General features: G+C 45.4%; 2 protein-coding genes across 2 annotated transcripts in view; both read left to right on the forward strand.

Annotated features, from left to right (window-relative positions):
• The first annotated feature begins 377 nt into the window (after positions 1-377).
• Positions 378-15,238, forward strand: acin1a (apoptotic chromatin condensation inducer 1a). Its single transcript, XM_086128635.1, has 18 exons — positions 378-762; positions 2,639-2,704; positions 3,353-3,464; positions 3,543-3,598; positions 3,759-6,404; positions 6,920-7,075; positions 7,217-7,296; positions 10,253-10,310; positions 10,651-10,690; positions 11,711-11,853; positions 11,924-12,067; positions 12,150-12,339; positions 12,622-12,767; positions 13,022-13,129; positions 13,211-13,318; positions 13,389-13,695; positions 13,765-13,865; positions 13,949-15,238. Exons 1-18 carry the CDS (start codon positions 523-525, stop codon positions 14,276-14,278), a joined length of 5,031 nt encoding a protein of 1,676 aa, XP_085984761.1. The 5' UTR covers positions 378-522; the 3' UTR covers positions 14,279-15,238.
• Positions 15,239-16,400: 1,162 nt separating this feature from the next.
• trim110 (tripartite motif containing 110) overlaps positions 16,401-19,542 on the forward strand; it is a 31,866-nt gene continuing 28,724 nt past the window's right edge. Inside the window, exons 1-2 of the mRNA XM_086128559.1 lie at positions 16,401-16,544; positions 17,436-17,525. The gene's annotated coding sequence lies outside the window, so the exon portion shown is untranslated. The remainder of the gene's footprint in view (positions 16,545-17,435; positions 17,526-19,542) is intronic.

Below are 19,542 nucleotides of genomic sequence, written 5' to 3' on the forward strand. Positions count from 1 at the left end.
ATATATATACACATATACACACACACACACTATTCTTAAAATTCTTCTTATGTCTCTTGTATTAAATATAAATAATTATATATATTATATAATTCTATATCTCTTTTGTTTAGTCCATCTCTCTCACATACTACACTTAATAATAACCTAAGCTCTTTCTCTCTCGCCATCACCCATCCATCCATGATATGATCCAGGCCCAGCAGTGACTTTGAAAGATATTATTTGTGGTAAAGAAAATAGATCGACTGAATTGCACAAATTTGGGAGTAAATATTCACGCATAAATTTTTCAAATTGTAATTAATAGTCCTGTGAAGTACTTACGTAATTGAGAGGAAATTCAAACTAACGTGGAAGTTGCAAACCGACGTTGACCTTCAAAAGTATCAGAACTGCGAAGAAATTACGCACAGACGCTCGTTGGCTTCATGTACTATTATGTTATAAACCGATTTTTTTAAAAACAAAACAGAAATGTGGGTTTAAAATGTGTAATGAGGGAAATCAAAAAAGGGACAAATGTACTTTTTATATCGAATGGAGGAAGTTGTCGGCGTTGACGTCGTCTGTCGGAGGGCGTTGCTCGACGCTCTCGCTGGAATCGGTCCAGAGGAACGGAAAATGGCGGACCTCGAAGACGTAACCCTGGACGGGAGACCGCTCCAGTCTCTTCGTGTTGCAGATTTAAAAGCTGCTCTTGAGGAAAGGGGACTGTCTAAAAGCGGACAAAAGAATGCTCTTGTCAAAAGACTCAAAGGGGTGAGTTCCACTGCGAGTTTTGCGGCCACCATTGCTGCGAGTTCAGGATAACGATGAGACGGGCTGATGCTTTCTCGAGGGCCGACATCCGAGTATCGTTACTGTTGAACAGCGTAGTAGCTGGAGTTTGACGTTTAATCATTTCCACTAGATTGCGTTTTGCCTCTATTTTGTCCGTGCTGTTTCTTAGGAGTGCGTTCCGTGTCGGTGAGCGTACTGGTCATTGGAAGAAATAGTTAAGTCAACTTGAATGCACATCTCGAAATGTGTGTTGAGGGTGATGTTTCCCTGTTAGCTCATTAGCTATTTTGGCTAACGTCGTGAGTTTAGCAGTGGCCTCTGGATTTCTGCTGTTTACAGTGTCTGTCTGAAGCATCGGAGAGCCAGGCTAATATTTTTCAGCTATGCTAATTTCCCAACTTAAGACATTTTAACACGTAAATAAAGACTATTAAGTTCTGATCGAAGTCGTCGTTTTGAATTGTTGCTTCTCGCTATGTACTGACGACTTAAGGTCTGTGCATTTTTAAAATCTGTTTGAGGCGTTTGAGCTGCCGTAGGTCTTTGACGAGCTGGTTTGTTTACTTTTCTCCTGGTCATCAACCACCCAAATCTTATCGTTCCCATGATTTTCTTTTTCATAAGACGGGTTGGTAATTCAACTGACATCAGAATTGCGCCCAATAATTAACACATGGTGGTTCCTTCTGCTTTTACGTTTCTCTGCACTGTTGGCTTTTTTCATTTTGGAAATACATTGTGGGAGTTGAACAATGCAATAGCATTAGTTGTCTCATAGACAATAAAACCCGACGTAATTTACATTAATTCTTTGATTTTCATTCTAGAATCTCTTAGTGGTGCCAGATGTTGATTTCCTGTGGCAAATACCGCCTTTTTTTGGGCTTAGTTTTAGTCAGGGCTCTCCACAGCGAGTTAGTTGCATGATATATTTGGTACATGCAGTTTGTATGCTTAATGCCCTCCCGATACAAGACACCCAGGACGGTGGATAGGATAAGCGTCTTGCTGAGGACCCAACTGAATGCCACCGTTCACCCTGACCCGCAAATCCCAAGTCAAGGGTGCTACCCACTGATCTTTAAAACCATTAAACATTTCTTTGAGATGTACGAACTTGTCCTGCACTTCTTGGAAGTGTCTATGGGTGAACATCAGATTGTTTTATAGTGAGGATAGGCCGGTCACAATAGTGACTCTGACTTATCATTTTAAAAATGAGATGGACATGACCAGGGCTGTTACTAACAAATCTTTTTTATTTATTCAGGAAATCCCCTCCAACTATAAGAGTAATGATTTAATGATTTTTTTTTTAAATCCGGCCTTAGAATCACCCCTATCATAGAATGCGCTAGCCAGCCTGGTTGTAATCACGTATACCTGCTTGTGTTCCCGCCTCCAAGCGACCCCAGATCCAGCTTGCTGTAATGATATGAAACTTTCGTCCTTTTTTTAGTTTGAAGTGACCACAAATCTTTAGCATCTTCCAGTAATATTCCAAGCAAGCCCTCACTGAGTGAAGGACTGAGCCGCTCAACATGGTTCCGAACATGGCAAATACTGTATGTGTTAAAAATGATTAGTTTGTTTTGTGGCGACTATTTTTTTGTGGTCAAGTTAGTTGTTTTATTGTTTTTCTCCAGCCTTAGATACCATAGTTGTTTCCAGACTTGATAAACCGCAAATTACATGTTTGTTTACATATGTCATCAAAACTTAGTAAACCGCTTGTAATTCTAACTCTTCACAGAGAGCGTTAGGCTTGGTAAAACTCTGGTTTGTCTTTTTTGGTCATGACTGTGCAAAGCATCTCAAGAGTACCCAACCAATATGTATCTCTTTTCAATGACAGGCTCTCATGCTGGAGAATCTGCAGAAGACCTCCACCTCTCATGGTGGACTGCAACCAAACTCTCAGGCAAGTGTTACACGAATTTACAGTGTCATTCCACAACAGAGTATCAACAGATTATGTGAGATCACAGAAGTACACTCATCTAGCCTACTAGTTTTTCCATGTTTTTTCAAAACAAAAAGATAGAGCGCTGTATAGGGAGAGAGAGCCTTGCCGCTCTATCTTTGGCTGCTGTGCGTTGGGGATGAGATGTGTGTGCGTGTCATACTGACTGCATCGCTACCAAAAAAAGTACCATTGTCACATATAAAACCTAGCTACTACTGTTGTATTTGGCAAGATATTTGATTATTCTTTAGCTTTGTGACATTTCAATGTTCTGAAAATGTTAGCCATCTTTTTCACCCGATACCGGATCACCTGAAAATCACGTGGTCGACGTCAATTTCCCTCCGTCCCTCTCCAGTCTCCAAGGATAACCACTCAAACCAAAAATAACCAAACTTGTACGTCGGTGGAAGAGTTGCATTGAGTTCAAGTTGTCACATCATGCACAGTTTTAACAGCCGCTGTGTGACAAAGTGTTACTTTGTTTTTCACCCCCGCCCTCACTCCCCCCTTAACAAGTGTATTTTTGTCATAGTCTTGATATGTATATGACGAGATTCCAAATGACTTTCAGCCTATTGTCATTAACCTTTCCACATTTAGATTGGTGAGGAAATGAGCCAGAATAGCTTCATCAAACAGTATCTGGCTAAACAACAGGAGCTCTTGCGGCAACGTCTGGAGAGAGAGGCTCGGGAAGCCAATGACACTAACGGTAGGTGATATTGCAATTTCTCAGGGCAGATATGTTAATGATTATGCCAGTTTTAATTTAGTTACCTTTTGTCAACAGAGCAAGAGGAACACAAAGATGTTAATAACAGTGTTGCGTGTCCTCCGCAAGACCAGGTCAGACTTTTTTTTTTCCACCATATTGTTGTCAATTGAATCTGTTTCAAAAGATGTGGTTATTCTTCTCTAAAATGTGATTAAAAAGAGAAAGACTGCCAGTGGAAATCAAGCTTAAAGATTGTAATGATGTCACTGCACAACATTTTTTTCTCATTAGGATGTGACCCAAGCCTCGGCTGAGCAGTACAGACCACCCGGCCCCTCTGACGGAGAGAACCGGTTTGCTGCCGTAAACGAGGGAGAAGCTAATAGCAAACAGGAAGCTCACAATTCCACTCCTCCTGCTTCTGGGTCAATCACAATGCACATTCCTGGCAATGAGCACCAACCGGAGAAGAGTTCTGCGGCCAGTGACTTCCCAGCTGAGAGTGACGATGATGATAGTGAGGCTGGCGAGGAGGATGGTGACAATGATGATGACTGGGGCAGTAACATTCGCAGACGAACTCCGAGACAACCAGCCAGAGGGTCCTCCACTCGGGAGAGGTGTGGAGCATCTCGTCAACCCCAGCAGCCGCAGCACATGCCTTCCCTTTTATCTCCTCAACTCCGCCAGCCAACCCCTCCTCCATCGCCACCTCCAGAGTTATCCTTCTCCTTGCCCGACACCCCGAAACAGAGCCCCCCTAGTCCAGATGCACCCCCAGCAAGGCACTCACCCAGTACCTCCAGCTCTGGTTCTTCGAGCAGCGATAGCCCCAGTAGCAGCCCAGAGCCGCAGAGGAGTGGACACGTGGATCGTAAACCTGGCCCATTAACTCTTTTGGCCCGTAAAATGGAATCAGAAGGCGCTTTCTCTGGGACCAGTTGGCCTGATAGTCATGGGGAAGGAGGTCGGAAAGAGAGCAATTTGCCAATGGCCACCTCATTTTGTGGCACAGAACATATTGAGGGCCTCTCTTCGGCTACCGCTGCAGGCCATGTGCCAATTTCCATGATAACGGCCATCAACCAGGGCGTCATCGGAACACATTTGGCTCATAGTCATATTCCTGTGAGTGTGCTTAAGACTTCCACAACAGAAGAGATGGCAGAAAAGGCCCTTGAGCTACAAAGACAAGAAAGGCTAAGAAGTCTTGAGCAAGAACGAGCATTGGAGGACGAGCGCAAAAACGCTCTTGAGCAGGAACGAAAGGAAATCGAGAGATTTGAGCATCAGCAAGCCTTAGAAAGAAAGGAAGAAGCTTTGCGGTTGGAAAAGAAACTAGCAGCAGAAAGAGAGAGGGTGGAGAGGGAACAAGCTTTGGCTCAGGAGCAGGAAGAGCGAGAGCAAACCATGGCAAGAGAGCGAGCGCTAGAGCTAGAGCGGCAAAGGGAACTTGAAAAGCAAAGGGCCTTAGAGCAAGAACGTCTCCAGCGGGAAACAGAGGCGAGGGAAAAGCGAGAGAGACAAGCAGAGTTAGAAAGAATACAGGCTTTGGAGCAGAAACGAGAGGAAAGAGAAAAGGCTCTTGAGAAAGAAAAGTTAGAAAGAGAAAAGGCTTTGGAGGCGGAGAGAAAAGAAAAAGAACGGATTGAGAGAGAAAGGATATTGGAACAGGAACGTTTGGAAAGGAAAAAAATAGAGCAAGAGAGGCTAGAGAAGGAAAAAGCTTTAGAGAAAGAGAGAAAGGAGAGGGAGGAAGCCTTGAAAGAGCAGAAAGAACGAGAGAGAGCTTTAGAGCTTGAGCGACTAGAAAAAGAAAAGGCCTTGGAGCTTGAGCGTACAGAGAAACAGAGAGCCTTAGAGCAAGAACGTCGAGACAAAGAATGTCTAGCGAAGGCACGTCTATTGCAAGAACGTCTTGAAAAAAAGCATCTTGAGAGAGTACAATTAGAGCAAGCCCGCCTGGAGCAGGAGCGCCTAGAGAGAGCACGTGTAGAGCAAGAGCGCCTCGAGAAAGAGCATCTAGAGAGAACCCGTGTAGAGCAAGAGCGCATAGCGCAGAAATTGGAGAGTGATAGAGCAAAGGAGCAAGGAAGATTAAATCTTGATAGGAAGGACGAGAGAGAGGCTTCAAATGCAACTCTTGAAAACAGGATTGAGGACAAAATAGTCAAGGAAAGACCTAGTGAACAGGACATTTTAGAGAAGAAACCTGCCAAGGAGTTAGACATTAAATTCCCCCCAGCCATATGTGGTAGTGAGCCTGGTTTTGCCCTTTCCACTGCTCCCCTTTTCACAGGACCAGCTAAAGAAACAGAGGCAGGAGTCCAGGAAGATGCCAAAGCTCCAATGACACCGAGCGAATCCCATGCAGCAGAATCAAGGTCAACACTGTCATCTCCGCAGTCATCATTGAAGAAATTCCCGTTTGCAAGAGACTCCCCGATTCAGGCCCGCTCTCCTACCGCCATGGTCATCAAGCGGCATCGTACCTTCTCCGATACACCCCCGCCGTCTCAGGTGTCACTTTCCTCCACCCCGACCAGTTTTGGAGAACGGCAAGAAAGTGAAACCTCCGCAGAACAGGAACAGGAAGTTAGTAGTAAAGCACTGGGTCAGGTGGGCAGCCAGTCTGAGGAAGAGTCTGCTTCGCACCAAAAAACAAGTTCCAAAGAAGGTTTTACGAATCAAGTATTAGAGGACAAAGAGGATTCGGTGAGGCTTAATGAGCCCGCCAAGGAAATGACCAAGAAATTAAAAGATGTGGATCAAGTCATGGTTCCTGCAGGCCCAGTAAATGCTGTACAGAGAAGAGGAAAACGTTCATCCTCTCATGATTCTGCTTCCTCTGAATCTGATTCTGGGTCCTCATCATCTCACTCTTCTTCCTCATCCTCCTCGTCTCTTGAGAAAATCTCCACTTCAAGAAATAGAAGGGTAGGCATTCCACGCCAAACTGTATTTCTTGACCTTTAAACAGCCAATTTGCAGCATGGTCCCTTGAGTCGGGTATTATTTTACACTTACCAATTTCAGTGCGGTTGTGTATAAACTACAGACGTTACACAGAAACACAATATTGCTGGCACGAGTTCAAGTCGATCGGTTATGCAGGTTCAAAATCATGAATGAGATGCACCGTCTTAAAATGTTGTATTGGTCCAGTCTTTTTTTTGAAGATCTCCTGGGTGCAAGATCTTGAACACGATGCTTGCTTGTGAGTGTAGTCATGTTGAGTACTTCGGGAAATTAATAAGCAGATCCAATTTAGATTTTTAACAGCCACTAGTTTGCGGATACGATGTTGGCGCTCTGGACCCTCTCAAAACCAAATAACCCAATTTTGGTTTTGGATTCAGTATAAAGCATAAAATAAGTCTTCAATGACGGTACAGGAATGCACAGGTCGGAAATGTTGCCCCCGATGTCATTTATCTGCCGTTTGCTTTTAGGAAGGAAAACTTGACAGAAGTGCTTCATCACAGTGTAAAGTGACCGCTGTGGCTGAAGAGGCCAGTCTCAAAGAAACGCAAAAGGCTTCCCCTCACAAAAGAGAGAGGTCTGTCGAGAAGACCAGCGCAGGAGATGATGAAGCGAGTCAGACCAAGGTCAGTGGGTCTAATTCCTAAAGTCATTCATTTTTCTTGATGACATTCTCCCTCCAATTAATCGTTCTCCATATCTAATGGCTGCCTTTACATTCCCCTTGTTTCATAATTTAAACATGCTGGTGTCCCTTAACATCCCAGAAACCATTTATTGAAACAACCACCGGAGACGAGATGAAAAGGAAAGATGCCAAAGGACCGGAGGAAAAGGATGCACAAAGGTTTGCTTTTATGTCTTGGTATAGTGAGATCAGTGAAGCGTCAAATGAATGTAATGCACGTGTGTCTGTTTTAGTGTACATCAGTTTATTGAAAGGAATCTTTCGAAAGATCTCCCCCACGGGAGTCATCTAAAATCATAATCATAAGTAAATAATCTCCCAAAGGAGACGTGGCTGTCTGCGTTCCGCTGCGGTGGACAGCCCCGCCACAGATGCCACCCTCACTTTTATGCTCACCCTCCTCTTGTTCTTCTAATTAGTTCATTTGATTATTATTATTAATAAAAACAAGCACAAATGTTCATACCAAATAAGGTGAATAATAACACCATTTTTATGTGATTGGTTCATGTATAAACACCGCTTGTCAAATGAAGTAAAAAAAAAAAAACAAGAAAAACGCGTGTCGATCCAATGCTGCATTGATTACGTCTGCGGGTGAGAAAGAAATTGGTTTTCAACTTCTGTCAATTTTAGATCAGCTTCAGTTCGAAGCGGCGACTCTCACTTCCAAATACGCGGCGGCGTCTCTCCTCATCCTCGGCTTCACCAATTTAACTCTGGTTTATGCACCAAAAATCAGCTCCATTGACCTCAAATTGTGCTAAACATCTTTGGATTTCCCCCCAGCAAATAAAAAAAAAAGAGAGAGAGAGAAAAATCTGTAAAAGAAAAAGAAACTAAGCAGGATGAGTGACTGGCATGCAGAAACAACAACCGGGACGATGAGGAGTGTACATTACAGTGTACATTACAAAGACAAGATATTTAATGTGACAGATGAAGGTTGTGATGTTTTTGTGCAAATATTCCCACATTTTGGATTTGATGCCAGAATCTAACATTGAATGCAAGGGACTTTCGATGCCACAGGCGGCACAGTGATTAAAAAAAAAAAAAAGAAGCAGCATTACGGTGTAAAGGATACTGCCGCATGTGCTCAACATCAGAGACTGAGAAAACCATTGTCATTTAAAACAGTTTGCTGCTACAGTATGTCTTTCAATGCAAGGTAAAACTATCAGGTCAAGCAAAAGCCATTTATCAACAAGACTCAGAAGCACTGCTCATCTGGGATGGAATGAGGCAAAGTGGAAAAGTGTGCTGTGGTCTGATGAGTCCACATTTTGGACATCATGGGCGTTGTGTGCTTCAGCGATGAGGAAAAAGACCATCTAGATTGTCGTTAGTGCATTGTTCAAAAGCCAGCATCTGTGATGTTATGGGGGTCTCTTAGTGCCCATGCACATCTGTAAAGGCACAATTAATGCTGAAAGGTACATACAGGTTTGGGGTAAACATATGTTGCCATCCAAGCAATGTCTTTTTTGCTTGTCTTTAGAACAGTGTCGCCATGGCTTCGTAGTAAAAGATGGGCATTACTGGATTGGCCTGCCAAAAGTCCAGACCTGTCCCCCTTTGAAAACGTGTGGCCGCTTATGAAATGAGAGATAGGGCTGGGAAAGTATTCCCCGTATAAAGCTTCAATAATTAGTGTTCTCAGTTCCCAAATGTTTATTGAGTGTTGTAAAAGGAAAGGTGATGAAACAGTGTTTTTGGAACTTACTGCAGCCATCATATTCTCAGTTATTGATTATTTGCCCGAAACAATCAGGTTTATCAGTTGAAACATTAGATATCTTGTCTTTGTCGCTGATTCAATTAAATGCAGTTTGAAGAGGATTAGTGAATCATTCTGTTTTTATTCACGCCCCAACATCATTGGAATTGGGTTTGTATATCGGCACTCGTGAAGGTGCAATAATTACGAAAGCTCTAAATCATACATTGTTATTTTTAGTTGATGGAATTAAAATAGTAAGCATATCGACAATTATTTATAAATCGATGTATATACTGCACACTGTTGAATTTCAAATTCATTGAAATTTCTCCTGAATGAACATAGACGTGAATTTTACCTTCTGTTCCGGAGGGGTTGAGGTCCTGAGCATTTAAAATGTACCTGAAAGTAACGCTATCGTTAGTTTCCCTAGCAACGAGTCACTTTTGGGGAGATTTCCACCAGTGATTTTGTGGGAAGGCACGTTCGCTCAGCTACAAATGTTGACTTCCCCGCTGAAGGATTTCCTATCAGGCAATAGTCGTGGCTGCCTTCAAGCCAACACGTGGGTCCTGATTCATAATAATCATTTTCTTCCCTTTGCGACATACCAGTACTATGGTACCTTCGATGCTTCTCGATCGGCGGTCTAAGATGGAAATATTTTGAAGATCAAATTCGATCGGCCAAATGGCAGGCGAAGTCGACTCCGATGGGTCATCACGGCCGCCGAAACAGCCATAAACGCGTTCGGAAAGGAGTAACCTGTGGTGGGAGGAAGGTACGCCGGAGGGAGCGCTCGTTGCGGCACCCCGCTTGTGTGCCGCGTTTGAGGCCGCATTTGGTCGTGTGTGTGCGTCGCAAAGTTGGATCAGCCGCCGCCGCAGCAGCAGCAGAGTGCTGCTGTTCCTGTGCTCGCTTGAGGTGACACCAGCAGATGGGAGCATTCTGCTCATCGTGCGTCACCGCCTTGCAACCTTTCGTCTCGGCCCGGGTTGACGCAGCCGGGCGCGAGGCGGACTGCGGACGCATTACATCGGCTCGCATTTTCACGCTTGTGCTTAGCTATTTGCTGCCTTTCTAGGACAACGTTTCGTCGCTGGCGTTTAGTTCATGTGTCTCAGTTCTAGCCCTCGTTGAGTCGTCCGGAGGGCGGGCATCGGGAACATTTGCTGTAGTGTCAAATCGTGGTACTGCAGGTTATTCACTAGGTTTAAAGAACATCTACCACGTAACCTGTTGAATATAATTAAACTTGTACAGTAATACAAGTCAGAAGGAGCTCAGATATTCGCCACAATTTTCTGTAGTTCCCTAGTCGACCGTGTAATTTTGCTTAATTACTAGCTATGTAATCATGTGTCTTCTCATTTTCTGCTGATGTGAATGAAGGCAGGGAGCCGAGTCTGCTATGCAAGAGTCAGAGAAGCTTGTGGAGTCCAGCGAGGAGGTAAGACAGCGGTGGAATTCCATTTATCCACATTGTCTATCATAGGGTAGAATGACAAAAGATTCTAATCTCAAACGGAGTGAACCACGAAACACTTTCCCTGCCAAAAGATACACATTATTGTATGCGATCTATCAAACTGACTTCTTTGTACAACACGTGCAGTAAACACAATTTTTATGACTACTCCCAACAACCAACACAGCCAATACATTTTTATCACGAAATTTGCTCATCACTGTTCATTTGCTGTGTTTTTACTTCCTGTTATCGTCTGCGTGTGCTTTTAATGAAACCTATCGTTAACTCTTTGTGTGCAACCTTTCTTGCTGTGTTTCAGGCACACAAGGCCTTCTCAGCTCGGAAGATCTCTCTTAGCAGTACGTACATTGTCTGTTTATCTCTTTTTACTGTGTTGATTTATTGCTATTGCACAGATTCGATCTAGGATTCAGTCTGCTGCCAGGGACCTCAAATCGGCAATTGTTAGACCTGTGACTTGCTTGGGTAAAACTTACAAGACTTCACTGAAGTACTTGGCAAGTCTCTCTTATGAGAGACAACATTTTCTTCCCTTTGCGACATACTAGTACTATGGTACCTTCGATGCTTCTCGATCGGCGGTCTAAGATGGAAATATTTTGAAGATCAAATTCGATCGGCCAAATGGCAGGCGAAGTCGTCGACTCCGACGGGTCATCACGGCCGCCGAAGCAGCCATAAACGCGTTCGGAAAGGAGTAACCTGTGGTGGGAGGAAGGTACGCCGGAGGGAGCGCTCAATCTTTATGATTGAAAATCTGCCTTTTACAATATCACGTGTTTTTTTTCCCCCCTAAAAAAAAATTTAAGTGTCATTCGTGCCCCAGGCAGAACACATACTAGCATTTCTCCAAACAACTAGTTAGACTTGCATCTTAACCTTTCATTTTCTGCTTGTGTTCGTAAACGCCGTAATTATATGAGGACCAGGCAGGTGCCAATGCACAAGCAATTCGCCGGGTGCACTTTAAAAGCACCACTTGAGAATGTTGTCTTCATATGTCTGTTGGGAACATGTGCTGCTATCCAAACAAAAGGCAACAAATATTGCATGTCTGAATGTCTCATACAGTAACTGCAAACATGCTCGAGTAAAGATATTCACATTAGATCCACTGTCTAAACATATGCTACCTTGACTTCCGTGTGGGGTGAAACTCATATGCAGGCTGGAGCAAACCTTGGACTTATTGCAAATCACACTCGTGTGCATTTTGAAGTGTCCACAACAAGAACAGGTCCCAAAATGGTTGATCTGCTGCACACGAGAGCTTGCTGTGCTCCCTCCTTCCCTATGCAAATGAAGAGCTACGTCTAAAACGGATTTAAGTATGACTCCATTTATTGTTGCGTTGGCAGGTAGTAAGACCTCTCCGGGCCCGGGCAGTACCGATGGCGATCAGGAAGGTGGGACTGGAGGTAGTCGCAAGAGGAGGTGGGGTTCCAGCACTGTAGTCACTTCCAAGAAACCTTCCATCAGCATCACCACAGATTCACTCAAGGTACGAACAGCAGACCGTGGCTGACGCTTCTTCCGGGCCGACAAACGCTGATCAAGTGTTTTGTTCCCAGTCACTGATCCCCGACGTCCGACCGGGCGTAGGCCAAGACGCCGTTGTGGACCTGCATCCTGAAGAAGTTGTTCTGTCTGGAGCCGAGGAAGAAGATCAAGAGCCGTCCGAGCAGGACCTTCAGATTCGACGCACTGTCACCCAAGTAGGGTATTCGGCGACTTGAATGTGTGCCTCTTGCCGCTTCACCGAGTGAACAACGAGTTGACCCGGTCTCTCGATTGTAGGAGGTGGCTTTGGACAGCCAAGAGAATGGGCAGAAGCAGACCAAGAGGAGGAGGTGTGAGAACGTGGCGCAAAATGACATTCAGGGAGACTACAGTAGGATCGAATCTCATGAAGAGAAACCCATGGAAGACGTGCAAACACAGTCGCCAGCCCGGCCCAGTCAAGATGGAGAAATCAACCCTGGTCATGGTAATCCATCTTTCCTTCCTTCCTTCCTTTATTTCTTTTTCTCTTTTCTTTCTCTCCATGTCTAGAGCCACATAAACAAACAAAAACTAGGTTCACACACCTATTTTGAACATCTATAACAGTGGCTGAGAGCAGAGCGGCAGCACGCTTGCATCGACTGAGTCTGCACAGCATCGGGAAGCGACTTTTCTGTGCCATTTAGCCCTCTGAAATGTCCTCAAATTTGTGTGATGGTGATGGATTTCTACCACTACCCAGACTCTCTGCCTTTCCCTTCATTAGTGGCCGCAGGTGACACCCTCATTCGTCGCTCCTTCAGCCAGCAAAGAACGGGCGTTTCCGTCACCATTGACGACCCCGTCCGCACCGCCCGGCACCCGTCTCCCCCACGTGGCAAAGTTTCCAGCATTGTTCACATCAGTAACCTGGTGAGAAAACAAATGCTTAGTTTAGTCTAAACTTATAAACATGTTTATGTGCTCTTGTGTATTTTTATTTTGTTTAATTGGACCCCCTCCAAATTTCAGAAACGACATAAAATGTTGTCTCGATGGAACGAGATGGCACTTTGTGCTTTTTCAAACGTTTGAGTGTTGACAGAGGTCTGTGCGCGATGAATGTTTAAGTCTTGGTTTTGAATCGCAATGTATGGCCGACTTTGTTGTGCATTCATGTTGTTTAGGTGAGGCCGTTTACTCTCGGGCAACTGAAGGAACTGCTGGGCAGAACTGGCACCCTGGTGGAGGACGGCTTCTGGATCGACAAAATCAAATCTCACTGCTACGTCACTGTGAGGCATTTTTAATGGCGTGTGTGATTTTTCACTCCATGGCTGAAATGAGAGTAAACGTAGGGACCTTGCTCTGTCTAGTACTCAAGTTCAGAAGAGGCAATCGCAACACGAGAAGCTCTTCATGGAGTCAAGTGGCCTCAGAGTAACCCAAAAGTTCTTAACGTCGACTTCTGCCAGCAAGATGAGGTTTGTCTTCTTTTTTTTTTGTGGACCATACATAAATCCGTGTTCGCCTGAGCATGTCTGTGCTTTCTAGCTGGACTTCCACAAAGGATTGGGTGCAGCAGAGAAACCTGGAACGGAAGAGCAGTGGCTGACTTCCAACCGTTTCCAAGCAGCGGCCCTGCCTCCTCTCCTTCCCAAGCGAGACCAGTGGGCCGAACGCGAGCGGGAAATGGAGCGCAGGGAAAAGGCGCGCTCAGAGCGCGAGTGGGACCGCGACAAGGTCCGGGAGTTTGGGAAACCCGGAAATGACGGAGAGGGAGGACCCCGGAGATCACGCTCCAGGGAGAGACGGCGCAAGGAGAGGGGAAAGAGCAAAGAGAAGAAGATGGAAAAGAAAGGTAACGCCAGCACGCCATATTGACGCGATGTGCAAGCCTGACTGTTTGCATGATTGTCCGTTTATGTAGAGAAAGCCGCCGAAGAACCACCCGCAAAACTTCTTGATGATCTTTTTCGGAAAACGAAAGCAGTCCCTTGCATCTACTGGCTTCCACTTACCGATGAGCAGGTACGAAGCGCTCAGTCTCGGCTCACACGTACACTTGGACGGACCAATGCTCAGAGACCCTCACTCATTGGTCTGCGTTTCAGTTTGTCGAGAGGGAAGCCGCCAGAGCCGAGCGGATGAAGGAGCGCGAGAATCGACTGAAACAGCTACAGCAGGAGGAGGAGGAGAAAAAAAGGAAAGAAGAGCGCAAGGAGAAAAGCAAAGGCGGAGGAGGGCTTGCAGCGGGAGACCGGAGCGAGGGGGCCAAAGACAAAGACCGAGAGAGAGAGCGGGACAGGGACAGAGGTAAAGAGAGGGACAGGGAGAGGGACGCTGACAAACACAGGGATGGCTACCGAAGGCCGGGGACTAGCGGGGAAGGGGGCGGCAGACGCTCCCGAAGCCGCAGCGACCCGCGAGACAGGCGGCGCTAATCAGCTGATGGAACTGTCTCGAGAAACCCGCCCTCCTCCATTTGCCTTCCACTTCGTGTACTTCGTTCCAACTGAGACCCAGCAAAGGACCAACCCCGATGTTGTTCGTCACCCCCTCTTTCAGTTCTCACCTCAAAGCACACGAACACACACACACACACACACACACATACGCAGACATATACGCGCAGACGTGCTGAAAGGGGACCAGAAAAGTGCAAGTGTTGTCAGGGTTTGATGTATATTGTCTTCATGCATTTGCATCATGCATCACTGTTTTTGGGACTCTCCTCCACGCAGTATAGCAAATACTGCATGCCGGGTAATTCCTTATCATCCTCGTCCCCCTTCTGACCGAAAGTATTGGTGCCATCATTTGCTCTTTGCCTCCGCATTTAACAGGCTCGCACTTTGGATGAGGCGGACTTGTTGCTGCATGGAAACCAACAATCTTCTCAGCCATCCTGCCTCGAGAGACAGAGGACGAGAAAGCTCGTCTCTTTGCAGAGGTGTGCTGAAATGTGGCCAACGTGTGGCATTCTGTACAGACATCTTTAATCATACCTTTTTAACTGAGGCAGCTTTGGAGTATTTTGATCTTAGGCAATGCAGTGTTCCTCTCTCCAGCTGTTTGGAGAAGAAAAAAAAAAGAAAATTGTACTTGGAGACTGGAGGCGACGCTTTTTCTGTCGCACCAGATTCCTTTGTTATTATCTCATCTATGTTTGTTCCCTTCCCTTGGCGCCCTCAGACGCTCTCACCTTATACGTGTTGGGCTTATACGGGCCGTTGAGGGGAGGTTGTACTATTTTCAGTTTTCTCGCCAATGAGTTTTAATATTGTTTTTATTTTACCATTTTAGTACAAATGCTTTGTTTTTGATTGTTTTTTTAAATTTCTTCTTTGATTACGCCTATCAGTGGTGAATGTACAAATAAAAAAAATGGATAAAGTTTGAAAGTATTGGTCTGACTTTCTGTTTCCTCTTCCCGATTTGAGGTTGTGTGTCCAACTTTATCTTTTTTAGTGTGCACTTTCTCTGTGCACCCCCCTATGCTTAGTCTTTTAAATACAAAAGAGTACTGTAATTCCAACTCTAGTGGTTGTGCGATGGTCCGTTCTGCCTATGCCGTTACACCAACAGTCCACAAGATGGCGTTCACTACATGCTCCGTTTCTCGAGTCGTGACCCCTTCAAAATATATCCAGTCCTGCCATGCCAGCCAGTGATGGTGACCAAATCCAAGACCGACACTTTCTGCAGTTTGTTGCCACAGCAGAGATGGCTGAAGGTATTCTTTGAAATCCTCATATTTAATCCGCTCGTTTCCTCGCCACCGTTCCCCTCGGTATAAATCACGAGCTTTCCCCTTTCTTTGTCCCCTTTGCTCAATTTTTTCTGCTCTTGACGTTCATCCTGCAGACCACAGCTGAGCTCCTGTGTAATTACAGCCCATTGGTCGCTGAGCATGACATTTTTGTGCCCTGATGCAAGTCCACGCGTCTGGACTGATGAATCCTCTGCCATCTTATCCGGCTGACAAACAACTGGGGCAGTTCAGATGTCGAAGCAAATATGAGAGGGTGCTTTATTGGCAGTTGATTTTCATAATGTCATGAGTTCTCCCAGACATTAATGAAGAAAGACAGTTTAGAGAGAGGGACATGCGTACTGCCGCATGTGTTTACAGTACAATACAGTACATTTAGAAGAGCCAAGCAGCGTACTGTTTATTGCGGTGGTTCACTTTCATGCAATAGTAGATTCCTTTATAGATAGAATTAAGGTAAATGGCTCGCAAGCATCTGTCCTATGTCTTTGGCATTGAAGAAGAGTACTGTATACTGCAATACTTCTAACATTGGGGTCAAGGAACCCTTGGAGTCCACAACCTGTAGATTGGCTCTGACCAGAAGAGATCCGAAGGAAGATATTATGCCAATCCTTAAGACTTTGCGCTGACTCCCCAAGAAAATATTTAAAACATTTTTTTAAATTTATTGCAGCTCTCTAATCGCCTCCACGGCCATCAATCACAGGCGAATGTCCTTCCAGATTGTTTTAGGCCCCACATCAACAATCATTGACGAGTGTGCCTGGGGTCCGTCAAGTCGATGCTGCCACTGCCCGGTGGCGACAACGTGCATGTGACACACCGCCAGGTGAAAGTTTACAAATCACTGGAGGCTTACACTTTGTAAGCAGGTGGATACAGAGTGTAAACTTCAAAATCTTATCAGAAGGAGGAGTCCTATCTGGTGCACGGTAAGTACAGCACCGGGTGTTCAGAATTATGTCTAGATACCAGTCATGGTTGAAGCTACGTAAGGTCATTTAGGATGATTCTCAGAATCAGAACTCTTTCGGGTTTTGTCAACTTGAATGTATTTGGCTTGTTGTGCTGGTAACGCACCGCTCGGTCCCGTGACTTTAACAGCATCGGCGACAGACGAATAAACAGGACATTGTATTGCTAGTTGTTCAACTGGGGCTAAATTGCCATGGCGCGCTTTGGTCGTGGGATAAAATGTTCGATCGCCGTATGAATTGCGGCGATCAGAGTTAGCCTCAAGATGTTAGCTTTCGGCTAATGTTGGACTAGCTAGCCTGCTCGTGAATCCCAAACATTAACGGCTTGTAGTTTAGTATTATTTCCTGACACATTTTAAATCTATTATTAAATAAATAATCTCATATTTCAGTACTTATTCTGATTTCAAAGGTAAACAAATTTACTGCTCAAAAAGTAAGCTGCACACACGGACCCATATTATGGCTTGAATTCTGCCCGGGCGATGTTTCTCAGGCTCTTCACTTTGCATTTTTTAGATTTTTATACTGTTTTCAGGCACTGCTGAATACTTCGGGCAAAAAAAAAAATAGACCCTCTAGGTGGCCTTTTTGGGGACTTGAGCACCTGCCGCTAACGTCTCTGTTCACCCCCCTGACAGCATGTACTAAAAATGACGAGAACAGTTTGCAACTGCAATCGTTCCTCTTTTAAAAATGTGTGTATGCTGAGTTTGAGGTGTCCAGACTCAAAGTTCTGCAGGTCCACAAGTTAGAGGGAGTCAGCAACTCACGTTGCACACCACTGACCCAAACTTCCCAACCTGATGTAATAACGTGCAATTTTTTTTTCCTTTTTCTCTTCAGAACCCATAATAGCAGCTGGAGGACCACCTGCGTCTTGTCCAGAGCTGGGGTTAATGGTACAGCGCAGTCAGCTGAGCAAGACCACTCCCGGTAAGAAGTATGCTGTAAATGCAATTTTCTTTCGTCCTGTAAGCAGTCCCCTCCCACGCATGCCTCCCCTTCCACAGTCAAACCGCATAGGTCTTTGCGTCCAGCGCTCAACACACAGTCCCGTTAAGCTCCTCTTTCAAAGACAACCTCTCCGGTGGCCTCTCTGATCTCAGCACGACTTTCCTCTGCGTTCAATGTGTTTCTCTGTTGGCACACGGCCGCCCCTTCTGACACATCTTATAGATTCCCTCTCTCATCGCGAGGCAAAGCGGGAAGGAAACACAAGAGGAGATACGATCAAAGCCATCTTGCCACTCGCCGTGATTGCAAACCCCTCCTATCTCCCACCACCTCCCTTCTTTCAGATGACTTTTTTGCACGTATGGAAACCAGATGTGGCAGTAAAAGAAGAGTTGTGGAGAGAGAGAAAAAAAAGTGCATCAGGTTGTAGGATAGCTCTTGATCAGAATGCAGGGCAAAGAGCTCAGACATGAAATGAGTCCGCTCTCCTGACTAGTTCCCCATTGGGAGCGGGGTTTCCTTGTTTCCTTGTGGATATGACTAGGTCACGATGAGGACAGTTGACCTTGGAGCAAAACCAGGAAGGAGAGCCTGAATCAGCATCTCATGTCAGAGGTGTTTTCCTGCCAGGCTCAGGGAAAAAACCAGGCCGCATACGGCAGACGCTTTTAGGGAAAGAAAAAGTCAACTGTTTATCGGTCAACTTCCTTGCACCTGCAATTTTTGTTTCACCCACACAATACCTCCCTCTGGGTGACTGCGCCCACTGCACCGCAGCCAACAAAAAACTGCTTTTTGGTTTTTGACGGTGAAGGGGGGTGAACACTCTGAGGGGCCAGTGGTGAGAAAGTGCAATGTTGAAAACAATCTATATTCTACTACGGTAAACCAGGAAATAAATCAGCAGCCATGTGAGCCGCACACAGAACACTCACCATGACATTTGAAATCGTTGCATACAACAACCGGAATATCAGATTCAATGCCAGGCGCTTTCTTAAAAAAACAAAAAGTCTAGCAAACATGATATCAGTCAAACTTACAAAAACACGTAACAGACTGTAAACTCGCAGAATACCTCGGCATCAGCTAGAAAGCGCTGCTGTGGAGCCTCAATAAGCACCCCAAAAGACTATTTCTCGCTACGATTTCATGTAAATTGTCCCCCTTGAACGACCATTCGAGCAGTGAGTCAGCATAAGGAATATTTATAATGCAAATGAAATCCCGGTGTCGCCCATGAGGCCGCTCGCCAGTATCCCCTAATGAGCTACTTCACCCGATATCCTTGTTGCCAGGCAGAGTTCAACAGTCTTTCTCGTTTTAACAGGGAAGTTCCCCGGGCTTCTCGCCGTGAGCTTTGTCCCGCCATTCCACTTTGATATATGGCTTGGACATTATTTGAGACACAACGGACCGAGCGGAACCTCCTCCAATAGGAAATTTCCACTCATCAACCAGCAGGACAAATACATTAAAGTGGAACAGGAAGTGTCCTGCCATGAAAAAAAACTCTCGAAAACACTTAATGAGGTTTGGGACATGAGACGCGGCCACCTTTTCACTTCCCAGACGGCAGAGTATAATCTGGCAACATTTTCTGTTTTATCTTGGTCGGAAAAGTGGCTGGTTTTGTTGAGAAAAAAAGAAAAGCTTCTCCGGTTACACAAAAATGTGTTGAGGTGGGGGGGGGGGGGGCGAGGAGGTGTTCGGAGAAACTATGCAAAGAGTTGTGCCCATTCTTGACTTCGCTTTGCAGACTCAGCAGGAAAAGACGGAAAAGACACTTGAGGGCCACTGCTCCATTTCTTGTTTGTGTGTCACAACACAACATTGTTGGACGTCTTCTTGAAATCCGCATCTGCGTCCACATTGCCATGTCCTGCCGTGCACGTGATCCTTGTGATGCAGTTGCAATTCCAGATGTAGCTCGCGGAATTCTGCACCATTTCTGCTCTCCAAATGTGACTTAATCCACCCCGACATACACACACAC

The sequence above is a fragment of the Hippocampus guttulatus genome, chromosome 14 (assembly GCF_054856545.1).
Source record: "Hippocampus guttulatus isolate MCC_2025c chromosome 14, RoL_Hgut_1.0, whole genome shotgun sequence".
Classification (NCBI taxonomy): Eukaryota; Metazoa; Chordata; class Actinopteri; order Syngnathiformes; family Syngnathidae; genus Hippocampus; species Hippocampus guttulatus.

Bases quoted from the DNA above. Each gene is read 5' to 3' on its own strand.
- acin1a (XM_086128635.1), top strand. From the start codon at position 523: ATGTACTTTTTATATCGAATGGAGGAAGTTGTCGGCGTTGACGTCGTC. The intron at 10,311-10,650 runs GTAAGACAGCGG...GCTGTGTTTCAG, and splicing joins TTGTGGAGTCCAGCGAGGAG to GCACACAAGGCCTTCTCAGC. The intron at 10,691-11,710 runs GTACGTACATTG...TTGCGTTGGCAG, and splicing joins TCGGAAGATCTCTCTTAGCA to GTAGTAAGACCTCTCCGGGC.